This window comes from Arvicola amphibius, chromosome 1 (assembly GCF_903992535.2).
Source record: "Arvicola amphibius chromosome 1, mArvAmp1.2, whole genome shotgun sequence".
NCBI classification, from domain to species: Eukaryota; Metazoa; Chordata; class Mammalia; order Rodentia; family Cricetidae; genus Arvicola; species Arvicola amphibius.
This window is the reverse complement of record NC_052047.1, coordinates 155,414,554-155,427,215: the sequence shown is the minus strand read 5'-3', so window position 1 is coordinate 155,427,215 and position 12,662 is coordinate 155,414,554. Positions and strand designations below refer to the sequence as shown.

The following is a 12,662-nucleotide window of genomic DNA, read 5'->3' as shown; positions in this document are numbered from 1 at the left end:
CAGAAATGTCCAGATCCTTTTGCCATACTCATGAATATCTTGCATATCACCATAGAACCTTCACCTGGCTTTGGATGGAGAAAATGACAGAGCCCCACATTGGAGCACCGGACTGAGCTCCCAAGGTCCTGATGAGGAGCAAAAGGAGGGAGATCATGAGCAAGGAAGTCAGGACCGTGAGGGGTGCGTTCACCCATTGAGACGGTGGGACAGAACTAACAGGAGACCACCAAGTCCAGTTGGAATGGGACTGATGGAACAGGGGACCAAACCGGACTCTCTGAATGTGGTTGATGGTGGAGGAGGACTGAGAAACCAAGGACAACGGCGATGGGCTTGGACTCTACAGCATAGACGGGCTCACTGTGAGCCTTGCCAGTTTGGTTGCTCACCTTCCTGGACTTAGGGGGAGTTGGGAGGACGTTGGACTTAACATAGTGAAGGGAACCCTGATGGCTCTTTGGCCTAGAGAGGGAGGGAGTGGGGGTATGGGTGGAAGAGAGGGGAGGGAAGGGGGAGGAGGAGGGGAGGAGATGGAAATTTTTAATAAAAATGAGGGAAAAAAAACAAAAATAAATAAAAAAGAAAGTAAATCTTTAAAAGAAATAAAATGAAGTCTTTAAAGAGAGTACAGACAGTCATAGATTAAAAGGAGTAAAAATAAAGCCATGTAAAGATGGAATATAAAAAAATCTAGAATATATGGTTATAGATGAAAATGTTATCTTTTAAAACTTTATTAGGTTTGTGTATAATCTGACAAGTTGTCCTTCTGAAAATTCAAACTTGAATCTATTGGCTATAGGAAAGGTCATGATCAAGCAGAACTACTAATCCACAGGAGATGTCAGAATAGTTCATCTTTCACTAAAATATACGAAGAAAAACAGACAATGCCATTTAACAATGCAACTTCTGAAGCTGGACTTGTAGAATAGCAGTGAAATAAATAAATAATATGCAACATTTACATCATCATATCAAATTAAACTATCAGCAATAAATATTTCTGGATTTTTGAGCTATCCAGTGAAACAAAAGCACACACAATTGCATGTATGTTCACAAACATATTTATGAAGCAGGACATTTATTATGAGTAGGGTTTCATGTGATTATAGAGTGTGTGAAAACCCTAATGCATTGACTGAAGTCTAAGAAGTAAAGAAAGTAAGTAGTTAATTCAGTCTAAATTCAGCATGCTAAGAAAGGAAAGAGTGAGCTGGCAAACTTAAATCTTGAAGTTTAGACAGAAGTCCTCATATCAAAGAATAAAAGAAGATATATATTCCAGTTAAAGGGGCAGAGAGCATGGGAGAAGGAAGAATTGACAGGCAACAAAAAGAGAGAAAAGGAAGTAGATTGGACGGGAGAAGAGATAAAAAGAGAGAACTAGCTACAAAGACAGTTATAGGAAGAACTAGCCTTTTGTCTGACTTCTGTCCTATTCAGTAGAGCCAGCAATGGATAAGATGCTTGCCACAAACATTGGTGAGTGCAAATCTTTAAAAATCTACTGCTGAAAGTAAAAGATACTCTAGAAAACCTTTTTCAGACAGGAGTTGGCAAATATTTATTTATCTGGATAAATCTGAACCTAGTGAAATTAACAAATAATATCAACTCACAGAGACTCTATGTTCCATTTAAATCTGCAAAATAACACACATCATTTTTTGTCTTTCATCCTAGGATACCCACATGCATTTTTTCTGTTCAAATGCTTATTTATGCACTGATATCTTTTTATAGTAACATGTTACTGCAAGATGCCTGAAAATGTAGTGAATTCATCAATATCCTGGATGAAGGCTTAAGTAAACAAACCTTGAGATGTTTTAGACCTTCTCATTCAGGTATGTGTTTCAGGGCATAACTTTTCCTATTTTATTTTATTTGTTTGTTTTTAATAAAACAATGATTCCTGGAACTTTCAGAAAAGGTGGATTTTAAATATAACTCAATAAATAAATAATATTTAAAAAGAATGAATCCAATTATTATGAATCTCTGAAATAAGAAATCAAAGTCACAAATATTTTGCCTCCAGTACAACCTTTTTGAATGCACTCTTCACCTCTTTGTTCCTCAGGCTGTAGACCAGAGGATTCAGCATGGGGATGACCATGGTGTAGAACACAGAGGCAATTTTGTCAGTGTCCATGGAGTGACTGGAACTGGGCTGTACATACATAAAAATACTAGTTCCATAGAAAATGGAGACTGCAGTGAAGTGGGAGGCACAGGTGGACATAGCCTTGTGATGTCCTACAGCAGAATGCATCTTCAGGATGGTGACAAAAATAAATGTGTAGGATATCCAAATAACTATGAAGGCAAAAAATATGTGGAAGCTCACTATATAAACAAGAGCCAGCTCACTGACCTGTCTGTCAGAACAAGAGAGAACCATAACTGCTGGAATATCACAGAAAAAGTGATGGACCACATTAGACTCACAGAAAGAGAGCCTGAATGTGTCCCCAATGTGGATGGAGGCATTCAGGAAACCAATGACATAAGAACCAATGATCAACCATGTGCAGACACTTGTAGTCATGGTGGTAGCATAGTGTAGGGGCTTACATACTGCTGCATAACGATCATAGGCCATTGATGCCAAAAGGTAATTTTCCACTGTAATAAAAGCTGCAAAAAAGAACATCTGAGTAGCACAGTCATTGTAGGAAATGGCCTTGTCTCCTATAAGAAAACCAGCCATGACTTTTGGAGTGACTGCTGAAGAGTAACAGAAATCGGCCAGAGAAAGGTTACCTAGAAAAACGTACATGGGAGTGTGGAGCCGAGAGTCCATGAGAATCAACAGGATCATCCCCAGGTTCCCCACTAGGGTGATAGTGTAGATAAATAGGAAAGTGATAAAGAGGGGAAGCTGTAGGTTTGGATCATCAGTGAGTCCCAGCAGAAGGAAGCGAGTCACCTCAGTCCTGTTCTCCATCATGTTGTCCAATCTCCTCAGCAATGAAAAGAAAAGAGGGGGCAACACAATAAAGAAACAGAAGCTATGAAGACAGCATGTACTCAGCCATCATAGCTATAACCTTTATCTCAATGTTTTCCAAAATTATGTGCAAACCTGAAACCTAAATTGAATGTAACTATTGCATACAGAATTTTACAGTATCAAATCTGAATCATCTATATAATTTTAACAATTTATAAATTTGTAAGCAAATGTATAGACAATTAAATTTGTTGAAAATAATTAGCATGGATAAATGTATCTGGCAGCTCATTTCTACTAATTACTGTAAAAGCTGACACTCCCATATGCCTACCTCTCAAAATTGCTATAGGTACTTTAATTGTGTTCTCACAATAACCTCTCACCAATGTTACTTGTTATAATTTCCATAAATTAGTACGCACAAGAAAGTGAATAAATCATACATTCTGATATATTTAGTTGTAATCTTGTCTCAGTAGCGACATGAAACTATAACTCAGGCCAAATAATTCCTAAGTAGGTCTAAAGCTAGATTTAAGTTAAATTAAATTTAAACTTCAATTCAAATTAACTGAATTGTTAAATAGTTTCACATGTTGTTCAAAATACTTTTAGCTTTCAGTGAAAGTAAAACCAAACAGCTAGAATCCTGAAGAATGAAACTGGCTTTCTTCAAATGACAATTGCCAGCAATTAATTTGTGACCTCTATTTGATTTGCATCCTGTTTCTGCACTATCTCATAGTTATTAATACTTGCCTAACTATGAGTTTATACAGTTATAAGCAGAGGTTAAAGATGAGTATAACTACTAAATCATATCACATCTCAAGGAATGATCACATGGTGGGGAAACTGGGGGATAATGAGGGCAAGTTCAACCAGCAGAGGCAACTCAAAGTGATGTACATCCACCGTTATTTGTAGCAGAGAATTCTGGTTCTTTCATAAGATGTCTGCTATTTATCTCCTAACATCACACTTCCATCTAAAAACTGAGGATTATGAATAAGACCAACTTTCCATTAAAAATGTTAGAAAAAATAGTATATAAAATAGAGTCGACTTTCAAATATTTACCCTAGATCACATAGTCTTTCATGTTGTTGTGAGGATGGGACAATGGACACCATGTTTTGGTCAAAGCCAGTACTGATAATGAAGAATCTCATTTGCCATGAATGAAGTGGAGACATTTCGCTGGCCAGTTTACTTTTTCTTAGACATTGGCGTACGTGTGCGTCTGCACTCCCCAGTACTTATCTTCCCTCTCTCCAAACATAAAAATGCTGCTTCTGTAATTCCATCTGAGCAATTTATTTTGAAAAAGTTCTTCCATGAAATTTTTAGTTTCATCTTGGCAAAAGAATCACTTACTCTTAATACTCAATTTTCTTTGGTTACTTTCCTATCACAATCTAAAATATCATATACTGAGGATTGAGAAAGTTCCACATTATTGACTGTATTCTGCTCTCCTTTCAATTCTGTTTGCACATTCCATCTTATAAAATACTAATTTAAGCATTTATAGTGTAGTAACTGTATTTAATATTTCCTTACTTGAATCACAGCCTTTGGGGTGGATATATTCTATAACTACTTTGGCTTCCTTAATGTAAGCCTATGGAAATTTCAGTTCATCAACCTGACCCTTAAAGATAGTATGTTGTGAGTCTTACATATTGGAATTCATTAAAGTGAGGTGGGTAGTATAATTATTCTTTTATCAGTAAAGGAAGTGACAATTTGAGGAACTTCAAGAAGTTTTAGAATTATCGAGGCAGTATAAAAATATTCTAGATGATTTAGTCTGAGTTAGGACTTTATGTGTGTGTGTGTGTGTGTGTGTGTGTGTGTGTGTGTGTTTCAAACCTTCAATTAAAGGCAACCATATAGTGCACAAAAAAGTTATTATCTCATCAAGCAAAACATAATATCTCTTACTACTATTCATTTTATAAAGGACGCATGACTTGTAAAATGAATCTTTAAAAAAGTTATGATAGACATTTTGACATATACACTCCAGTCTCACCTCAGTTTACTAATACCTGTTTTGAAATAATTTCTTTCTATTTTAAACAACCCATAGTAGAGATGGATTCCCCACAACTGTTTCATAAATTTCCCTTCTCACTTCAACATTTGTTGAACATGTAAGTGGTATGCCACTTGGCTAGAAGAAAAAGAACATTAAATTCAAAAACTTATTTTGAAGAAACGAGTACAGCTATATTCTATTTAGTAAATACTGTCAGACAGTCTTTCTCTGAAGGGGTCTGAATATTCTAACTTCTGTAGTGCAGGAATGAATGGTGGAAAGAGCCGGGTGGTGGTGCACTCCTTTAATCCTAGCATTCAGGAGACAGAGGCAAGCCAAAGACTGTGAGTTTGAAGTCAGCCTGGCCTACAGGAGCTAGTTCCAGGACAGACTCCAAAGCTACAGAGAAACCATGTCCCCAAAATAAAAAAAAATAGAATGATGGAAAGAATAACAATGCAGGTCAGATTTTGAATGTGTCTTGTATTCCTTCTGCATCCTTTGAAAAGTCACTCACCATTTTAATTGCAAAGGACATATTGCTTCTCCCTTATCGTCCAGAAAATATGTCTGCAAATAACAAATAAAAGAGGGCTACAGAACATCATATAAAGATGCTGTCATAAAAATACATATTTTTTCTTGATTTCATTTCTCACGATGGTTGAACCCTAGCAGCTAATCATCATGTCAGAAAAAGGATGTTATGTACTCAAAATGATTACCATTCAGACAATTAAGGATGCCAGTGGAATATGGTATACAATGCACTCCTCATAAAACACATGATACTGAATCACTTTGGTAATACATGGAAAACTGGAATAATGACAATGAGTTAGAAATCTCTAGAGATTTCCCTCCAGGGACTATGTAACACATGCATCCACCCATCCTAATGAAAAGGCAATTAACTTTCCTTGGGGATTAAGATGACTATTATCTCTTTAGAAAATAAAATGTCTATTTTGTTTAATAAGTAAAAACATTAGAATATATATCCTAGTACATTACACCATTAGATATATCAACATGAATATAGATTATATTATATTTAAATAAGTTTAAAAACATCTCTCTCAAGAGAATATGAGAAAGAAAGTCAGGACCGAGGGAACCTCCAGCTGGCGACAGATGGGGAAGGTGACTGAGCCCCACATTGGAGCACTGGACTGAGCTCCCAAGGTCCTGATGAGGAGCAGAAGGAGAGAGAACATGAGGGAGAAAGTCAGGAACGAGAGGGGTGTGTTCACTCATGGAGACGGTGGGACAGAACTAATGGGAGATCACCAACTCCAGTTGGAATGGGACTGATGGATCATGTGACCAAATCCATCTCTCTGAATGTGGCCAACAGCGGGGGCTGACTGAGAAGCAAAGGACAATGGCTCTGGGCTCTGATTGTTCTTCATGGATGGGCTCTGTGGGAGCCTTCTCAGCTTGGTCGATCACCTTCCTGGACCTGGGGGGAGTTGGGAGGACCTTGGTCTTAGCATAGAGTGGGGAACCCTGATGGCTCCTTGGCCTTGAGAGGGAGGGAGGGGAGGTATGGGTGGAGGGGAGGGGAGGGAAGGGGGAGACGGAGGGGAGGGAAGGGGGAGGAGGAGGGAAGGGAGGGGGGAGGAGGAGGGAAGGAGATGGAAATTTTTAAATATAAAAAAAATAAAGAAAAAAAAAAGAAAAAAAAAGATTCATTGAATCTTTATGATGAATATTATATTGTTTCTCTTCTCTGAAACACATTGTCCCTCTATATTATCTATAGTCATCATGCTGTGTAATAGCCCATCAAAACCTCTGATCACAATGAATAACTACTGCACAGCCTTTTCTAATGCCTCTTAACACTATGTTCTGTAACCTCTGGTCACCACTATTCAATTCCTAACTTCTTCAAAGGTGTACACATAGAGTGAGATCAGTCAGGAATTGTCAGTCTTGCTTATTGCACCTAACCTAATGACCTCTAATTCCATCCATGTTGCTGCAAATGACAGTTTACATGCTTAGGCATGAACAGTGTTCCATGATTTTCACTTTCCACATTTTCTTTATGCTTCCAGCAGCTGATAGATGTCCTAGATATTTTCTTTTTGAAGTCCTAATGCATGAAGCTACAGTGAAATTTGAGTGACATGTATCTTTTGCATATATTTCATTTTTGAATTATTATTAATACTGAAGATGCTGGAACAAATAGAATCACCAATTGGTTGTATCAAATAATAAATTTACTGCAGGAAGTGAAAGTTTAAGCTTTTTTATTCTTTTCTGAAGACTGTTATTGTTATAAATTGCAGTTTTTAGACTAGAGCTTGGTTGGAACAGAACCATCCTTAATGGAAAGTTGTCCTCCTTGGATGCAACAGAAAGATTAATAATGTTTTTTAATCCTATCTGATAATTTCTATCATTTTATTAGTGAATTTGGACCATTAATATTGAGAGTTATCAATGACCATTGTTTATTTTTCTGATCATTTAATTGTTATGGTATGAGTCCTCAACCCTCTTTGATGTACTATACTTGGATCATTTATTCCTTGTGTATTCTTATATGTTGTTAAACTTTTCAGACAAGTTTTTTTCTAGTACCTTCTATAAAACTGGTTAGTATAAATTGTTTAAATTTGCTTTTATTATGGAATGTTTTTCTTTCTCTGCTGACTACAATTGAGAGTTTTGCTGGCTATGGCAGTCTGGGCTGGCATCTTCTTGATGGTGTGAGATTCCAGTCTGTATTCTTTGAATGCCATTGGTTAATGAAGAATCTGCATTGGCCTGTGCAGGGGAGAATAGAGGTAGGTGGGAAAAACTAAACTGAATGCTGGGAGAAAGAAGGCAGAGGCGGGAGATGTCATATAGCCACCACCAGGAACAGACAAGTTGGAACCATGCCAATAAGCCAAAGCTATACAGCAATACAGAGATTAACAGAAATAGGTTAAATTAATATGTAAGAGTTGGCCAATGAGAAGCTAGAGCTTTATGCACTGAGCAATCAGGAACAAATAAGTGGCCTCCAATGACAAATTGGCATACTAATGTGTCTGACTATATCCACATAATCTGAGTAATCTTGGAAAATAAAACTTGTCACAAAAACCTAAGTTATCACAGCTTTTTGCTGTTTGCTGACAGTTCCTTCAAGAGAGGTCTTCCTAATTCGGTGGTAGGAAATATAAATGCAGTTTCAAAATGGCAGCACAAACCACTCTGGCTCTTTCAGGATTCTAAGCACTTGAATGGTGTTTGTGGGCCTGGGTACTTATGTGTCTATTTGGGGTCAGGAGGAAAGTAGCTGAGACCATACCCACCGCACACAGTTCCCTGCCTGAGAAGGCAGAAGAATCAGTCTACTAGGCACGCACAAGCAGGAGAGCATGGCAGATTCCACCATACAGAGAGATATGTCCAGGCCACACAGTATGCTGCATGGAAGATTGAGTTTTTACTCAGATAAAAAGGGTTTATATGCTGCATGGTGCTTCCCAGAGTTGAGGTGGTGAGAATGGCTCCCACCAGGCAGTTTTGGAGGCAATAAATATGCTTCTACCATGTTGGACTGGATGGAGTCAACAGGCAGGGCCTTGTTGGCCCTAGCCATGCCTGCTTTTAAAAAAGAAAAAAAAATGCTCTGGTTAGAAAATAATTACAGATACACAATAAATACAGATTCAGATTTAAAAAAAGACCTCTAAATGGGTTACAGTGTTGGATAAATGTATGTAGGCTTGGTAGAGAGAAGAAAAAGGGTATAGAGAGTTATAAAAATAAGTAAATTGCTTTTAAAAATAAAACAAAGTCTTTAAAGGGACAGTAAATTTGTAGAAAAAGTAATAGGAATAAAATAATAAGCCACATAAAGATGGAATATACACAGAGAGCCTGGATTATGTGTATTATTGGATTTACTTTGTATTTTTTGACTACAGAGAGACATTTGATTCTGGGGACTGCTAAGATAAATCAACATATATGTTTTAAAGGTTTCTTGACTTCAAAATTTGATTCTAAGGATATGTTGCTTTAGAAAACAGGTTCTTCTTTTGTTCCCACAGAAAATGAGAACCTGTGGATTGCTTCCAGACTAAAGAGGTTTAATGGACCAAGACCCCCAAAAAAGAAAATACCTTGCACAACAAAAAGTAGGAAGCAATTTGCAGAAAACTATGCCCAAATTCCCTAAATGATTGCTTATAAATACTTGTTTACATTTAAAAAGGGATAAGCTATAGAGATTTGCAATGGTATAGATCTTGGTCTATTGATACAAATTTAAGGTCAATTTTGTTATATGTATATTTCTACTCTTGATTAAGGTATTGTGTTTGTCTAGCTCATTTAAAACTGTAGTGTATAATTAAGGAATATAGATTAATAGTCACCTGTAATAGTCAAGCTTGTATTCATACTAGTTAGATTTTCTAGACAAACAGAGATATATTTCAGTTAGATAGGTATTCTTCAAATATTTCAGAGACCTTCAGAATATGGCATTTAAAATATTTTAAGAATTTAAGACTTTTCATTGCAATGAGACACATCTACTCCTGGCAGCACAAATCTATTTCAAGAGGATGATGGGTTCTGAAGAGGCTCCTCATGAAATTTGTTACCCATTTGGGCAAAAAAAAAACTTGCTCTTTCCTGGACTTCTTGAAGGTCTGCTGTATAAACTGGACATGCAGGATCTACAGAAAAATGACTGCTGAACTTACCTAAAGGGGAGATGATCCTTCAGGGTTCCTGCTTCATGAAAGAGTCTGCCAGACATTCTACATGACACAGAAGACAGTTACTGACAAACTGCCAACATAGGTGGAACTGTATTTGAAATTTCCTCCTTTATGGAAAAGTATGCTGAATACTATGCGCCTGTGGGGTGAAGATTGGATGCTCCAACAATACAGAAGAACTTTGTGTGGCTGTCCAGGCAGTGAGGTGACTTTATTAATTTTGGAGTTTTGGAAGTTGCTTATGTAGTGGAATGTTACACAGTAGTGGTAATGGGCTACCCTGACTCTTCAGGAAGCCTGGATATACTTAGAGCTGCAATAAAATAGCTCTGGAGGGGTAGAAATGCAATAGGACAGCTCTGGGGGGTTAGAGCTGTAATAGGACAGCTCTGGGTGGAGGATAGAGCCATAATAGGACAGCTCTTAAGGGGGTAGGGCCACAATAGACAGCTCTGGGGGCTAAAGCTGTAATAGGGCAACTCTGGAGGGGGCAGAGATATAATAGGACAGATCTGGAGGGGGTAGAGGCTCAATAGGATAGTTTTGGAGGCCAGAGCCACAATGGGACAGCTCAGCCCTGGAGGAAAGATATCCTGACTATTGGAAAGCCTATCTAGTGAGAAGTTTGTAGAGCTAGACTTTCTATAAGCAGTAGAATCAATTCCTACGCATTACCTAAATTGTTTTGTTCAGAAATTTACCCAAACTACAGATACTGTCTGAATTTTGTTTCATGATATAAGCAATGAAACAACCTCTGTGATTTGAAACATTTAAGCCAACACAAAACAGTAGGAGTGGGAGTGTCTCTGACTCTTTTGCCTGCTCGTAGGACCCTTTTCCTTCTACAGGCTGCCTCATCTAACCTTGAGGATTTGTGCCTAGTCTGATGGCATCTTGATATGATGCGTTTGGTTGATGTCAATGGGATTCCTGTTCTTTTCTGAAGGGCAAAGTAGGAGCAATATATCTTTAAGAAAGTGGAAGTCAGGGGTGGAGTACTGGGAGAACTGGGGGGAAGAAAGGCTGTGGTTGGAATTAATTATATGAAATAAAAATAAGCAAGTAAGTCAGTAAGTAAATAAATAAATGATCGATAGATGATAGATGATGATGATGATGAAGATAGATAGATAGATAGATAGATAGATAGATAGATAGATAGATAGACAGATAGATAGATAGATAGATGATAGATGATACATAGATGATAGATAGATGATAGATAGATAGATGATAGATAGATAGATGATAGATAGATAGATAGATAGATAGATAGATAGATAGATAGATAGATAGATAGATGATAGATGATTGATAGTAGATAGATAGATAGATAGATAGATAGATAGATAGATAGATAGATAGATAGATAGATGATAGATGGATGGATGGATGGATGGATGGATGATAGAAAGATAGATAGATAGATAGATAGATAGATAGATAGATAGATAGACAGATAGATAGATAGATGGAGAAATCTAAAGTTACCAGGTTAGTTGTCACCTCTATTCTAGTAAGATGTTTTTGTTTTATAGAATTAGACTGTAGACCCTTACCTAAGATCATAAGGACATGAGCCAAGGGATAAACCTAATATTATTTTGCTAAAGTGACAAAGCAATAAAATACTCCTGATGGCATTCTGTACAGACTCAAGCCAAAAAGGGTCCCTATGCTGAGAAGGGAAAAGGGATAAATAGTCCAACCCCTAATCAAGAAGCCAACAGGAATTGAAATACGCTTGCAAAAGGAAAATCTTTTTTGTTGTTGATTTGTTTTTTTCTACAGTGAAGTCTCACTACACATACCAACCCACTCCATATCAGGTCCCATGCCCAGGAGTAGCTGAGCAACATGAAATAAATTCAATAAAATAATTTTCTTTTTTGTTTTTGGATTTTTTGTTTTATTTTGCTTGCTTTTATTTCTTCTTTTTGTTTTGTTTGGATCTCTTTGTTTTGTTTGACTTTTGCTTGTTTAATTTGATTTCAGTTTTTGTGGGTTTTGGTGATTTATTTTTATTTATTTTAATTTATGTTTTTTGAGAGGGGAGGAGAGTAAAAGATCGAAAGAATGGAAAGTTGAATGGAGAAGAAGAGGGGAAGAATCTGGATGAACTGGTAAAAAAGAAATACATGAACAAATATGCTGAATTGAAATTTTTAATTAAATATTAATTAAATTATTTTATTATGTTAATGAAGACCAAAAGGCAACATGCTTTCAGACAGCAAAGTCACCAATATTCCCTCAGTCTCTACTTTAGGACTCTTTATCTCAGGGCTTTCTGATAGAGTCCTCCGAAACTTGATATTGTTTTTTCTTCATTATATGAGACTAGACTATTTTCCTGATGACATTGTGCTGGTTAGATCCAGTGAGCAAGAATTTAAAAGTAATCTAAACTTTAAATTTTTGCTTTATTTTATTTTTTTTCACTAAGGTGCATGTGCACTTATTTGACTTAGTTTTTATTTTCTGGTTTTGTTTTGTGTGTGTGCATGTGTGGTGTGTGCATGTTAGGGGGTATATAAATAGAACTGCGATAAACTCAGTAGTGTACCTCGGTATGTGTATGCTTGTGTATGTGTAGCAATAATTAATAAAAGTAAAAATATGATGAATTTTAGAAAGTATTGGAACACACTAAAGGATTTTGGAGGGACATGGACTAGAATTTAAATGATGTAAATACAATATTCATATATAACATTCTCTAAAAAGTTAATTAAAATATGAAATAATTTTTAAAGAATAAGTAGAAATATCATTCGATGTCTACATACAATAGTGAGGGGGGAAATGTATTTTTTGGTGTTTGAGCAAAACAATTATGTCATATGAGATTAACAGATGTCTTTATTTGAAAATTAAGTTTTGAAGTATTTATTAGGTTCAAGTTAAC

The 12,662-nt window shown here is 36.5% G+C and overlaps 1 protein-coding gene across 1 annotated transcript; it reads right to left on the bottom strand.

The window, feature by feature from the left end:
• Window positions 1-2,029: 2,029 nt before the first annotated feature.
• On the bottom strand, window positions 2,030-2,962 carry LOC119818480 (olfactory receptor 5B3-like). The gene has a single exon (XM_038335892.1). It carries the CDS (start codon window positions 2,960-2,962, stop codon window positions 2,030-2,032), a length of 933 nt encoding a protein of 310 aa, XP_038191820.1.
• Between the last annotated feature and the right edge of the window lie 9,700 nt (window positions 2,963-12,662).

What these genes read in the sequence shown, in the direction of transcription:
- LOC119818480 (XM_038335892.1), bottom strand. Translation starts at nt 2,962, where the DNA reads ATGATGGAGAACAGGACTGAGGTGACTCGCTTCCTTCTGCTGGGACTC.